The sequence below is a fragment of the Protobothrops mucrosquamatus genome, unplaced genomic scaffold, assembly GCF_001527695.2.
Source record: "Protobothrops mucrosquamatus isolate PMUCROS unplaced genomic scaffold, P.Mucros_1.0 scaffold3121, whole genome shotgun sequence".
In the NCBI taxonomy this organism is placed as follows: domain Eukaryota; kingdom Metazoa; phylum Chordata; class Lepidosauria; order Squamata; family Viperidae; genus Protobothrops; species Protobothrops mucrosquamatus.
In genome coordinates, this window is record NW_015389124.1 from 33,373 (window position 1) to 48,762 (window position 15,390).

Here is a 15,390-nt window from a genome sequence, read left to right on the forward strand (position 1 = left end):
GCCTTATTCATGTAGCTGGAAGCAGTGCCTGGGCCAATTCAGGAAGTAGTTATTGCTTCATGGGAAGGAACCACTGACCTTCAAAAGGACCATGGTCCACCTCCTTCTACAACTACTGGACAAACCTTTTTGAGAAAGATTTTGAAGAAAGTCCCATTAGTCCTCTAAGCAGAATATTGATCATGTATCATGTATCCTTCTCAGGTGGCTTAAGTATTGCACATTATCACCATCCTGTGGTTATTCTGTTCTTTCTTTAGTGAATGGCTTCAGTCCAAGTACTTGGTAAAGAGTGACTGAGCCAAGGATGCCCAGGACTCATTCCTCTCCTTCGTGCTATTCAACTGCTATATAAAGCTGCTGGGAGAGGTCATCCATCAGTTCAATGTCTCATCAGTATACATTGCCACCCAGGCCAAGCTGCAAATACTGTGAAAGTCCTGACTGTGTGCTTTGACACTGCAGGTTTAGGGTGAAGCTAGGGTTAAATCCTGTAAAATGGAATTACTATTGGTTGATAATAAATTGGTGTTATCCATCTGACAGCTTTAGCTCCCTGAAGAGTTGAACTTTCCTTTAAGGAGAACTTCTGCAGTGTGAGGGTTATGCTGGACTCATAGTTCCCATTAGAAGGTAGAATCTGTGGCTAGGGGGGGCCATCAGCTTCAGCTGGTGCATTAATTTGTGAGTTTATATAGATTTGGATATCCTAATTGTCATGACTCATGTCCTTGTCATTCATACATTAATGAATAAATTATAATAATTTAACAACATGGCTTCTATGAGTTATTCAAGATGGCACAAGCCACAGTTTAACTTGTTACTTGGACCCAGCCAGTATTTCCTAAAAATATGAAGGTGAGAGAAAGGGTTAGAGTTTGGGGGGAGGGGCAGAGTGAAAATTTTATGTTAGTTTGCCATCTGTATAGGCTATTGCTTGAAGTGGATGTGTGCATCCTCAAACTATATAAACAATGCAATTGCACAAGTTCTTGAAATAAACATGGATAACTTCTATTTTTAAGACAGTGCAGTGCAGAAGGGAGCTTGGGGAAAGATTAGTGCAGGGGTTGGTAAAGACAAAGAACAATCACCCATAAATGAACTGTGGGCCTATCTAGGTGGCATAAAGCTAAGCTGTGTTGGGCCTGACAAATATTTGAATATGAGACTACAAGGAAATTCCAAGATGATATACTAGATGAGTATAGAGTACACCTAAGGTTTGAAGTGATGTTAGATTAGGCATGGAGTTTTGAAGGATTTGAAGAGATGGTGCAAAACATATTTCAGGTTTTTCCCCTTTTTAGTCAAACTATTAATGAAACATAGCAAAAGCCCTTTCATTTCTCTAACCTCAGCTCTGCAAGTATGAGTTAGAGTGTCTTACTGCTTGGGATACCAGTGTCAAAAAAAATCCTTCTCTTCAGTTAAGAGAGTTTTTCAAAAGCACCAATGAAATATTTTTTCCATGATTATTAACTTTCAGCTCTAGTCAACTCCAAGCATATACTCTAATTCTACCCCTATCTGTTCTTCCGAAAGCTGGAGTTAAGAAAGGGTTTATAGGTATCACTAGCCAGGGTTTTTTTCAGCCAGATAGCTGGCCTTGTTAGCTGATGATCAGTTGTCAAGTAAATCCCATGAACTTTTTCCTTGCATCATCTTCAACCCCATCAAAGTCCTCTGTGATAACTGGATAAGGTACTGTACCAGTCCCTTTCAGGGAGTCATCAGGAGTTGAAATCAGTTAAAGAGATTTCAGTATCTTGCATAGGTCAATATAACACTCTACAAAATAATTTTCCTCTGTCATCTGCCAAGCCAGAGGCATGTGACATTAGCTTCCAAATCTCTTCACATCTGCATAAAGAGGATTAAAACAGAGAATATTTCCCATGATGCTGAATCTTCCATTTGGCTGGGCACATTCATTAAAACTTTTTTAAAAAAAGAAAAAGAAAAAGAAAAAAGATCAAGGGCATTTTCTGCTCTTGTTTTGCATGCAAACTGAGATCAGAATATGCCCCCAGATAGAAGGAGTTGCTGAAAACAGCACTTTGAATGTGTTCACATCAGGAACATTCTCTCCTAAATAGCTTATTAAAAATCTTCTCCAGCTATATTCAAACTAATCACAGGTTTAAACTGTGTTGCTTGCTGCATTCAAAACTGTAACAACATCAATAAGTTCTTCAGATGCAAAAGGACCAAAAGATTGATAACATGGATTGCAAAATGTGGAGAGCAGTATTAGAGGACTTTGTTCTGTTCAGATTCCCTGACCCTTCTGATACTGTGCTATGAAAAGGGAAATCAGCATGTCTTGAGAATGGTAAACCAAGTCAGATCCCTCCAGTCTACAAAATCTTTATATGAATAACAGCATTATGTGAAACAAGGAATTTAACTCCTAGATCTTTGATTTCTTCCCAAAATTCTGTCTGTTATTGATAGCGTAATGTATTTAACTTGCTTTTGGGAGGAAGGAGGATATCTCAATGGAACCTCAGCTACAAAAAAAAATCAAGGTTCAAATCTCACCACAGTGCCACTATGTTATCAGGCCGCATCTTTCTTTACGCAGTATCCTTTCCTTATCCTTGCATATCTGGCAGGTAGCCTTCAATTTAAAATTCTTGATTCTAGGAACTCCCCCTTCTCAAGTAATTGATAATTCTATATCCTCCTTTTACCTCTAGCTGTAATTGTCTGCCAGTTAAAAGTCTTACATCCCAAACTTGGCATGGAGAAAGTGTCCCTCTTTAGTCCTTAGCTTGTTTGAGAGATCAGTATTTCTGCCTCTCAAAGGGCAGGTGAGAATTCAGTTGGCATTCTGGGTTTTTAAACTGCCCATCCTCTTGTCCCCATGAGACAATATACCTCAATGCTAACTTTCATCTGAGCTAACATAACAACAGTCTGATATCACATTATTTTTCGTCTGTTCAGATCTTTTTATGATTGAAAATTTTGCAGGAAACTCTACTTAGAAACTATGTCTGAGTACCCTTTCTTAAAATGTCACATCAGTCTTCTGCTCACGGCAAACAATATTCTGGGTATGAATCCTACAGTATTTGGCATACATTTTCTCTGGGATTTTAGCGTTCCTGATCAGAAGAAATATTCCAAATGTTCCATTCTGTGGGCCCATTATGACAATCGCTCACATACAAATAGCCCTTGACCTACGACAGTAATGGAGCCTACCATGACAGTGGGTCATCATGTGACCAATCCAATTTTACAATTTTTCTTCTGGCAGTCATTAAGTGAAACTAGAGTGTTTTGGTTAAAAAAAAACAGAAATAAACTCCAGTTTTCAGCAAAAACATCACGAATTGTGGTCATGTGACTGCAGGACGCTGCAAATGGCTCTAAAGACCAGTTGCCAAGCACCCAAAATCTATTCATGTGCTGGGGGGGGCAGTTTTGAAACCAGGTTATAAGTACCTATTGGGGGGATCCGTCATGACTTCAAATGGTCGCTAAGCAACGGGTTCTAAATTGAGGACTGTCTGTATACATAGCATGTCCAACAACTAGTCTCACAAATTGTGATTTCCATTTCTGCCATTTCTGGATTTTTTTTTCCTGGACAGATTGAATATTGAATACAGAAATAATATTTTTAAAATAAAAATACCAATCTTTGCTTAGAAACTTTCCATTACTTGCAGACAATTTTACCATCTTATGAAATCTAAGCACCTAAAATGCAAATATCTGTCAGAGTAGAAGTACAGTACCTATGCTTGCGGACAGAAGTGGGATGTCTCTGTGGAGTCTATCCACAGTTACTAAATGGTTCGGATCCAAATTCTGAACCATCTGACAGATGCTTCAGAATTTGGATAGACTGCATTAATATTTTGGCAAATTTGCATCGTGTGTGTGCCGCCTGACCTCTCACAAGTTATGCTGTTCAACCCCCCCAGACTCCTATTCAGCTGCCACCAATTGTTGATAAATAAATAAAAATCAAACTTGGTAACGAATAGTTGGCTAGGTAAAATAAACTCACTTTAAAAGTAATTAAACTTTCAGAAAATAGATTTTTATTCTATCTCCAGGATGAATGCATTTTTTCCTACTTATTAATTTGATTTACTGGATTGATAAGCCTGCCTAGCTCAAATAATATAGAACAGAATAGAGCTGGAAAGGACCTCGGAGGTCTTCTAGTCCAGCCCCCTGTTCAAGTAGGAGAACCTATACCATCTCAGACAGATGACTGTCTAGTCTCTTCTTAAAAATCTCCAGTGATGGAGTGCCCACGATTTCTAGGGGTAAGCTTTTCCACTGGTTGATTGTCCTCACTGTCAGGAAGTTTCTCCTTAATTCCAGGTTGCTTCTCTCTTTGATCAGTTTCCAACCATTGTTTGTCGTCCTTCCCTCTAGTGCTCTGGTGAACAAAGTGCCCCCCTCTGCCTTGTGGCAGCCCCTCAGATACTGGAATACTGTTATCATGTCTCCCCTATTTCTTCTTTTCTTTAGACTAGCCAAACCTAAGTCTTGCAGCCATTCTTCGTATGTTTTAGTCTTCAAGCCTTTGATCATTTTAGTTGCTCTTCTCTGAATTTTTTCCAAACTCTCAACATCTTTTTTTGTGATATGGTGACCAAAATTGTTGCAGTATTCCAGGTGTGATCTTACTTGGGTTTTATAAAATGGTAATAATACTTTGCGTGATCTTGATTCTATGCCTCTGTTTATACAACCCAGGATTGTATTAGCTTTTTTGGTTGCTGCTGCACACTTCTGGCTCATAGTCAAGTGATCGTTCACTAGGACTCCAAGGTCCCTCTCACAGATACTGTCTTTAAGCCAGGTCTCGCCCAATCTGTACTTGTACCTTTGGTTTTTCTTGCCTAAATGCAAGTCTTTGCTTTTCTCCACATTGAAACTCATTTTATTGGATAGGGTTCATTGTTCAATTGTTGATTCTGGGAGGAGCACAACAACAACAAATAATAATAAACTGAAAAAGAACCACATAATATTGAAGCATACATAATATATAAATACAAATAAGAAATACAAAATATAAATTGGTTACCAAGCACCATAATAAAAACAACCAAAAGGAGAATCCACTTAACTGGCCTTAAATGCATGAGGAGAAAGGGAGGTCTGAATTCTATTTTGACAAAGCCCATTTTGCTGGTCTCCTACCCATATATGCTCCCCTACAAATTTTACATATGTACTCTGAGTGAATGTAATTCAGCAATATCTGAATTGGCATTTATTCCTCCTTTGGTGCCACTAAAGGTCCCAGTGCTCTAATATTCTCATTCTGTATGATCATTCTGTTAAGTCAAAAATGTAAGAAATCAGCTAGTACAGGGGTGTCAAACTGTCAGCCCGCGGGCCAGTTTCGTCATACCAAAGCCATGCCCATCCCATTGCCGACAATGCAAAAAGAGTCACGATACGTTGCGACACGTGACGTGACGAGTTTCACCCCCGTGAGCTAGTACATGTAGTCCTCGACTTACAACAGTTCATTTAGTGACTGTTCAAAGTTACAGCAGCACTGAAAAAAATGTCTTATGACCCTTGCAGCATTCCCTATGGTCAGGTGATCAAAATTCAGATGTTTGGCAACTGACTCATATTTATGACGGTTGCAGTGTCCCAGGGTCATGTAATCTCCCTTTGCAACCTTCTGGTAAGCAACAGCAATAGGGTAGCCAGATTCACTTAACAACTGTGTTACTAATGTAATAGCTGCAGTGATTTGCTTAACAACTGTAGCAGGTCATAAAAGGGAGCAAACTTACTTAACAACTGTCTCACTTAGCAGCAGAAATTTGGGTCTCAGTTGTGTTCCTAGGTCGAAGACTACTGTAAATATTGAGAATTCTCCCATACTTCTGGGCATTATACTAGCCCACTGTTTCTTAATATTAGCAGTTTTACGGTATGTGGACTTCATCTCCCAGAATTCCCCAGCCAGCGTGCAGCAAGTTGAGGACCACATGTTTTAAAATTGTCAAATTAAGGATTACCTGCGTCAAAAATGTTCAATTGGAAACAAATAGTGTATAATATTGAATGATGCTGAAAAGAATGTTGAAATAATGTATACTCAGAGAATGCAGAAAAAGTAGCATTAATTATATTGTCCTGAATTGCCCACCATCAGTCAGAAATCATCAAAACCAAACTTCAGCTTGTAAACAGAACAAACAGAACTTTAATGTAGAGTTTGAACAATTAATATCTCTGCAGTGGTGTCAAAGGACTACTCTTAGACTAATTAGAGATGGTTCTTGTATCCCATTTTCTTTTTAATTCAAGACAATAAATGGTGAATTCCCTAGATGACTATGCAGGTTGGATGAACCACTTCCTCAAAGGAGTCCTGTTCAATCTATAACTTATAAGATGAACATGAAAGTTTCTGCAACCCTCCCCATACACATACACCTTCCATTACATGCCTGCCTTCCAAGATATTGGCAATGCACATTCAGGGACTTTTTCTAATGATATTGTGGTTTTGCAATTCCAATTTGAAGCAAATCCTAATAAATACAAGGAAGGAAAGAAGATTTAGATATTGATATTGATATGGCCACAGGTTATCACCGATTCTCTTTCAAAACAAAAATGGATTGTCTATTTTTCATGGTTCCTAATTTCCAGTAATTGCAGCCTATTTTTCTTTCTTTCCCCCCTTTTCTGCCATCAGAAGGAAATAATTCTGAAAAAAAATGATTAGAATACTTATCAACAAATGTATAGTTTTAGCATTGGGAAGCAAAATTCAAGTTAGTCCCAGAATCTCTTTTCTTTTTCATTTGGCAGCTGTGGTCATTAAACAGACTAACATAATAATTCCAGCAATCATATCCCCCTAACATTCGATGGTCTCTAGAAACAAATGAAGAAACTAGCTTAAAACATAGTCTCAGTTGCTAGTAGAAGACAATTGTTAGAATTATTAGGATATTTTATCAGTTAATAGTTAATACTCAGGTTTCTAGAAAATTTGGCTTTCCTTCTGTAACGAAAGCAGCTTGCTGGTATTTAAAATCCTCCAGATAATCAGCAATATTTTCTCAGTCTTTTATGAAATTGAACCAATGATCTCATCCTATTAACAGGACACAAGAGAACCAGTTGGTGCAGTAGTTAAGGCACTGGACTAGAAATTAGGAGACGGTGAGTTCTAGTTCTGCCTTACATATGAAAGTCAATTGGGTGACTTTGATCTAGTCGTTCTCCCTCAGCCCAACCCACCCTCATAGCACTGTTGTTGTGAGGAAAATAGGAGGAGGAAGGAGTATTAGGAATGTTCCTTGTTTTGAGTGACTTAGAAAATAATAAAGCTGGGATAAAAATCCAATAAATTATTAAATAATGCTTCTACAATTTCACCGTTATTTTTTAGGGAGGGATTTGTGGCCTTATCTTCTCACACAGGATTCTATATCACTTATTTCCTGGCATAGTTTATATATTCAGTGATGAGGGATGCTATCTGTAAATAAAAAAAAGGAGCTTGGTAGTTTGAAAGAATAGGAAAAAATCAGAATCAAAATAAAGTATGCCTTTCATTATGTTTCTTGAACTGCCTGATAAACTAGCATGAGAAAAGGGTACCCATCTTTACTGTACTGGCTATTGTCTCGGTTATTTTCCAAAGAGGATGGTTAGCCATTCTTACTGAAAGAATTTAAGAATATTATAACAACAACAACATTATTGCCAATTACTCTTGTTCCACTGTGCCATGGACTAATCAGTGTCATCTTTACATTCACCTCCCAAAACTCTAGACACAAATGATACAGAGTTACACTACTTAACTATCCTACATTCAGTGTTGATTCAGATACTATTTTGACCTACTCACAACTATAATTTTATGAGGAATGAAAATCACTTATTTCAAGCCTACAGCTCTGACCTCATTTTCATCCTAATGCTGTGCTTTCCTGGCAACTGCAACTGACTATCCAGCAATAATGTATCCTAAATGTTCCGATTTTCGAGAGATTGTCTTGTTTTGACTCTGACTGCACATGATGTACAAACAACATGCATTTAAATTTCAGTATGTTCATTTTAAGAGACAACAGCTTGAACAGAAGATGTATCACAGATAGCTAGGAAAGCGCAGGGTTTAATAATTCTCTCAACTACTGATTTTGTACTGAAGTTCTCCCATGCACAAGTGTACATCTTTTAAAAGGGTACCACATTTGCATTTCCAGGCACAAGTAAATATTGTGAAATCCACAGAAGGGAAATCACAGTACAGTTAAATAGCAGATATGGAAGAGCCTGGAACTTGGGGGCTACCTATACCTGATGAATGTCTCAATATTTTTTTCTTTTTACAATCCTGTAATCCCTTAATTTGGGTTGAGTCCAGGTGGCTGAATGGAGCTGAATATTTACTAGCCTGACCCCTGTATGTTGTTTATAGATATTTTCTCTTTGCACCCTGAAAGAGAAACATTTGCTGCTACCTAGGATTGAACTCTCAATATTCTGAGTAGGAGACAAGCGTCTTCACCACTAGGCCGCCACTGTGCTCCATGAATGTCTCAATATAAGGATGAAACCAGTTGTACAGTGCCTCCTATAACAAGGTGCATTCCCCCTATTTCTCTGCTGAAAATCTCCTTCAGCTGCAGTATTTTCCCTTCAAAAACATATATTGTGAATATAGCCCGCATGCCAGACAGCAGACACACAATCCTCATGAGTGAACAATGGCTATTACAGAAGTACACAGATACCCCATACTCTTCCTCTGCTAGAGTCCTTATAAAAACATGGAAGAAATTCATGGAAATAGGTTTTGTGAGGAACAGCCTTACAACTCTAACAATTTCAAAGCTATATTGTAAAAATGGATGAATATGCAGTATATAGTTAGGATTGGTTCTATGATTTTTAATTTCTGTTTTGTATTGTGTTAATTGTGCTCATTTTGTTTCTCTCTCAGAACAAGTCCCTAATGTTGGGAAAATTGGAAGGAAAGAGAAGAGGATGACCAGCGGCAAGGTGAATGGATTTAATTACACTGGCAATGGGTGTGCTGTTGGTCGACCTGAAGGACTGGATACAGGATACATGATTCTGGAAAAGTCTATTTATGTGGTCACCAAGATGTTGACCTTGGAGACACTCAATCAATCAACAAATTACAAAATTGGATCTTTGATTTCAGCTTCCTAAATCTGTCAGGCTATGGTCACTGTTCTTCAAGAAATCTGTAATATTTTGGGTAAAAGATTCTTCATTTGTTTCCACACCTGCACTATCTTTTATTCTCTCTGGAGTTCTTTATTTTATTTTCTAATTTTTTCCTAATTTGCATACTGCTATGGTGCCATAATGTAGGCAGCTCTATAATTATCTCTTTCCTTTTGAATGTCTGCAATTTAACATTTAAAAGTTTAATAAAAGTTTTTATCATACTTTTTTAAAAAAACAACAACTTGATTTTGTTTATTTCCTATGAGTTTGATTTACAGTATATACCAACTGTGGGAGGAAGGGATGAATCCTCTATCACCATAGAGGAGGAGCCATGGAGCCATGGTGGCACAGTGGTTAAAATAGTACTGCAGGCTAATTCTGCTGACTGCCGGCAGTTTGGCAGTTCGAGTCTCACCCGTTCAAGGTTGACTCCGCCTTCCATCCTTCCGAGGTTGGTAAAATGAGGCCCTGATTGTTGGGGGCAATATGGTGGACTCTGTATACTGCTTAGAGAGGGCTGTAAAGCACTGTGAAGCAGTATAGAAGTCTAAGTGCTATTGCTATTGCTTACAGGGACAGGAAGTGGCACCACTTACAAGATTTCAATTTTTGTCTTTTGACATTTTAATCCCAACCCCAGTGCACATTGGGGTTAAGAGGTGAATGTCAAGAGAGATCTCACTGTACAATAGAGGATGGCAGAGGAAATTAGCAAACTACTACCTCAGTGCAGAAGGTGAGAATATGATGTGGAGACCCAAAGGGCTTCTAGGAGAGGAGGTTACAACTTCCAACATTTTATCTCATTGGCCTCAAATATCTTATAACATTTAAATCTATTTGTTTCAATATATTATGTAAGCCATCTGTCATGGTTCCGATAGATGACACCAACTAAAACAGAACTCTGAGGCTTGAGGTTTCCTTTAAGAATATGTTTATTGGCTACAAATATCGGCACTGTCAAAAGTGAAACCAAGACTAAAGTTCCTCCAAAAAGTTATAGTATACAAAGTTAAACTTCCCACCCCAGTACTACGCAGTCAATTACATTTCCTAATATAATAGTTTGGTGGGCTTTCTAACAGAAGGCTCAGCCCCCCAGTCTAATGAACAGAAATGACCTTGGTTCCCATGGGACAGAGAATTGTTTAAGCTAGCAGAAAAATTCCACCCCCCTTCCCATTCTGGTGGCAACTGAAAATGAGCCAAATGGCTTCATTCAGGTTCATTGCAGAGTTGACACCATCCTTTAGTTGTACCTTTATTTTATCATAAAGTCTCAGATTTGAATAGATCCCATTTCAGCTCTTTCCTATAACAACTCTTACGTCAAGTGCCAGGGAAATCAGGAGATTCAGGCAGTTCAAATGACGATAAAGATTTATTGCAAGCTTAAGCTCTCTACAAGAATCCGAACTTTTAGCAGTCAAGGGAAATGAACAGGAGATAAGAAAGGCATTTAAGGTGAGCTGGACTTAAATCTCTTATGGATGTGCAGGGATTCATACTGATGACATATTTGACTCCTCCCTTGGGCTCAGCCTGGTCATCTCCTACATCTTATATATATTCCAAATCCAAAAATCTCTGAAATATCATAGAGGAGGGTATCTGAAATTTATACTGCCTTCTATAAAACATCTAAGCATCCTCTTGTGGAAATCAACTTCTTTGACTTCAGAAGCAGGAAAACTGCACCCAATGATACCCTATCACTTCTGACTGAACCAGGGCATTGTATTCCATATAATATGCTATTATAATACTAAAGGCTCAAGGAATGGAGAATATGAAGTATGTCTTATTTCCCAGAAAAAGGAGATCACGGGATGCGAGTGAAAGCTGTGCTTGAATGAAGATTTTGGGTCATGTTTTTCAAACAGACACATGTTGCACAATTCATTTGTAATTCATAATATTTTCTACCTCTTAAACATGTGCAATTTGCTTGTTATTGCTGCTGTGCCTTAATTTCTTCTACCTTAATAATGATCTATTGCTGCAAGATCATAACAGAATGCCTACTGGCTTTATCGATCTTCATGAAACGGCTGAACATGACTCAGTAAGTCATCATATTATCCATAGGTCCTCACTGTATATCTGTGAGCTCCCCCAGACACTTATGATCTTCTGTCTGCGGCAGTCTGTACAATCAGAAAACCATCTATAAAAATGTATTGTTTTTATATTGGTCTCCGTGTTGGTGTTATTACAATAAATTTTAAATGTGCAGTTGTGTTTTTATTTTACTCTTATGAATAATGTTGGGTTTCCATAAAAGCGAAATGGCATATAAACATCAGTGGGAGCTTCTTTTAGCAAAAGAATCTACACTTATTTAAATGCAACTACATCTTCAAATACAAACAGTTCCTCAGTTCTCAGATCCAGTATATAGTTTTATTTGTACAGCACTCAGTGCTCCTCTGGGAGGGAGATGGGCGGTTTCAATATTTGATAAATAAATAAATATAGCACTAATAATATTCTGCCACTCCCTCAGATCCCACACATAGTCATTTAGTAGTGTATGTTTTTTTTAAATAATTTTTTATTAATTTTTCAATTAAAAACAAAAACATAAATCTTTTATCACAATATCAACCCCCAAAAAGAAAAAACAACAACACTAAGCAATACATTCACGGACGTGTCCGGTGTCCCCCCCCTGCACCACCCTCTTGCACTTACCACACCTTCCTCCTCCCAAACTACAACCACTCCACCTTCCTCGTAGTAGTGTATGTTTATACATACGCTGAACAGGTGCCGGTCTTACCTGGGTTGGTCTTAGAGGTGCGCACCGGCGTATAGTGGTTTTTCGAAGATGTTCGGATGGGTGTGTTGTCTTTGGGGGAGGTATCTATAGCCGAGATAGTCTCTCTTTCACAGTGTGCTATGGGGATTGGTCCCTGCTGCCGGAGGATATCGGCCAGAGCCCTGAAAGGAAGAAAGACCAATCATGCAAAGCTTTTGTAAAGCAAGTGAGCAGTAAGTGAAAATGAGTGAACTCCCCCTCTGACTTTTGATTAAAATAAAAAAAGGGAGAATATAGTAGTCACATTTCCTTTTGTGTACAAAACTAGATTTTGGCTGATCTTGAAAAATAGAAATCAGGGTCATAACTGCTTAGTTTTTATATGGGGCAGCATTAGGAAATCCCAGCGCTATAAGGTGGAGGGAAAAAGAATTAAAAGAAGAAAAGAATCCCCCCAAAATAAATTGTAGAACACCATTTCTGAACTGTGGCAAGAGAATTAGATGGGTGTGTAAATACAGGCTCAAACATTTTCAGGATTGGTGACTGTAAATATGAAATAAAATATCATCTGCCACTTGGCAGAAAGACCATGACAAATCAAGACAAATAGTAGAATGCAGAGACTTCACAATGACAACAAATTATATGTTGCCAAGCCATGGTTTTCCCACTTGTAACATATGGCTATGATATGTAAACCCTCAGAAAGGCTGAACGAAGGAAAAATTATGCTTTTAAATTGTGACACTGGAGAAAATGGTTGACAATACCTTGGATTTCAAAAACAAATTATTCAGTACCAGGTAAAGTAAAACTGCTTGAAATGAACGAAACCTTAAATATTTTGGGCACATAATTCCCAAATCATGTTCAGAAATAGCCCCAATGATAGGATATTGTTGCACAGAATCTCTACACTGACAACTTGTCATTCTTGGCACATGAAAGGGAGCTAAAATCTCCATTTCTGGTACTGTCTGTACTCATACAAACTCATCCCATCATACTTGAAGGAAGTAATTGGTGATTTTCATGTCATCTACTGATGCTAGAAAGGAGGAGAAAATAAGCTAGTAGAGCCTAGCAAAACGTACTCTTAAACCATTTCACATAAAGCTCTAAGGACAGAATAAACGGCAATCCTCATTACTGAGGTGCATTGGATCTTAGCCACCAGGGCAGCACAAATCACGGTAACATATTTTTCTGCCAAGACAAGGTCTGAAGGAATGTATGTTCACATGGCTATCAAGAAGATCCCTGAATCTCTTCTAGCTTTCTAAGTAGTCTACTGCATGCACTGCTTTATCTGATCAGGAAAACACCATTCAGAATTAGACTGAATGGGCAAGTTCTTGTGAGTTAAGTGACACCCCATCTTGCTTTATTATCTGGAAGATGCTTGAAGAAATGGACAGGTTCCTTAGGATTCAGCCACCTGTTCTTTAGATATATATCCCTTCTTATTAATTAAACCATCCAGGAGGTGATGTGTGGTTGAGTTCATGCAGTGGTAAATGCATCCCTGAAGGAGGTATCATGCTAAAAAAATCCAAAGCTATATAAGTGTAATAAAACTAATTTTGTTAGAACAGCTATAGTAACAGAATCTTGCAAATGTAAATATGAGCTCCCCCTCCTTCAACTTTAGGTGAAATAGGCAGGGAGCAGTTTGATGAATTTTCTCAAGTTGGTTTCTTGGCATGGACTTAAGCTATACAGTACTTGTCTGATTGTTGTCTCGGTAACAGATTTTGCCATTGTCCTTCAAGGCCATTCTTTATGTCTTCTACAGAACCCTATGATGGTGGACAACCTTGCTCTTTTCTCAGAGGCTGGGTTAGGGAATGTATCCATGAGGATATTTTACTCACATGCTTATTATATTAGTCCTTGTTTTATTACCTCTGTTGTTTTTGAATTGTATTAGATGTGTTCTTAATGTAATGTATAAATAGATAAACGGTCACTAAAATATCAATCTTTAATGTAAAAATCAGTGAAGATCATTTTTTCTAAATATATATATATATACAACTTATATCAAGGATAGCATGGACATACAGTATGTCAACTTTTCAGGGATGAGCAGAGGTTCTATCTGTCCACATTCTCATTTTCACGGACCCTCTCAAGGCTATGATACCGAAATTTAGTAGGTTTACTGTATGTTTAAAGACAAGAGCTTAAATCAGAAACCTTCCCTGGATGCTTAACATTTCTCTGTTGACATCCACACATCAGCCCCATCCCCCTTTGCTTCCTGGCGATTAAAAGAACAAAAATAATTTTAAAAAGTGCCATCACTGATTACAAAAAGGTTTCCTGCCTTTCTCTACTTGAAAAGATCTCTCTCTCTCTCTCTCTCTCTCTCTCTCTCTCTCTCTCTCTCTCTCTCTCTCTCTCTCTCTGTGTGTGTGTGTGTGTGTGTTTGTGTGTGTGTGTGTAAACATACTACAAGCAAGGAGAGCTTGTAACTACATTACAAGAGTAGTCTACAGATGTTAGATTAGTGGAGATTAACAGTCATATCCACTGCTGTATTTGTATTTGTGCATTTACATGTATAGATTAATATATGCCTCTGCTATTGTCTGCCTTTTCTCCCTATTGGTGATGAGGAGGTAAATGTGTGTGTACTTTCTTGCCACACCAAGTCACTATCATTCCCTGCAAAAAAAAAAAAGGGGGGGGATTATTGACTTATTCTGCTTTCATTCTCAATATTTAAAAAATGGTTTACAACTTATTAAAAAAATGGGGAGGGGCATGGATTTTAAAAAAATGAATCTTTCTATATATACTAGAAACAAAGCAAGAAAAAACTCTTTGAGTTCAGGGTTTGATGTCCTTACCTCTGCACCATGCTGCTCAAGATCATAATATTGATTTATTAGTACCTATATATGATAGGAAACACTTTCTAGAATGAGAAAGATTTAATTAGAAATATCCCCATGAGATCTTAGAATTGCAGAGCCAAACTATACCTGAAGTATTCTATTTCCACTCGTAGTCTGGTGTTTTTTTTAAGATGAAAAACATCTGCAACTAGATGTAGGCTTGAGAAGAAGAATAACATAAGGAATGTTGTTTTTTTTTAAAAAAAAACCCACTCTTTTTTCCCCCTTTCATTTTTCCATTTAGATCTTTATCCAAGCTACTTTCCAATCTGTACAGGAAAAGATTATTTATCTTTTTCCTTCATCCAGGAGAAAATGACTTGAAAATTTTCAGAGAAACCATAAGCGAGAGGAGAAAGAATTAAACAGACTCTTTCCAGATCACATCTTCCCCAAACTGCTTTTCTTTTTAAAATAAAAAAATAAAAAATATATTAAGGAGAGAAATGTGCAACTAGTGTCAAGCCTAGATTGAATCTTAATAAACAA

At 37.8% G+C, this 15,390-nt stretch overlaps 1 protein-coding gene across 1 annotated transcript in view; it reads right to left on the minus strand.

The window, feature by feature from the left end:
* LOC107297056 (protein shisa-6-like) overlaps positions 1–15,390 on the minus strand; it is a gene marked incomplete at its 3' end in the record, with an annotated part of 60,509 nt that overhangs the window by 27,862 nt on the left and 17,257 nt on the right. Inside the window, exon 2 of the mRNA XM_015826414.1 lies at positions 12,017–12,177. Within this exon, the coding sequence (XP_015681900.1) occupies positions 12,017–12,177 (161 nt within the window). The remainder of the gene's footprint in view (positions 1–12,016; positions 12,178–15,390) is intronic.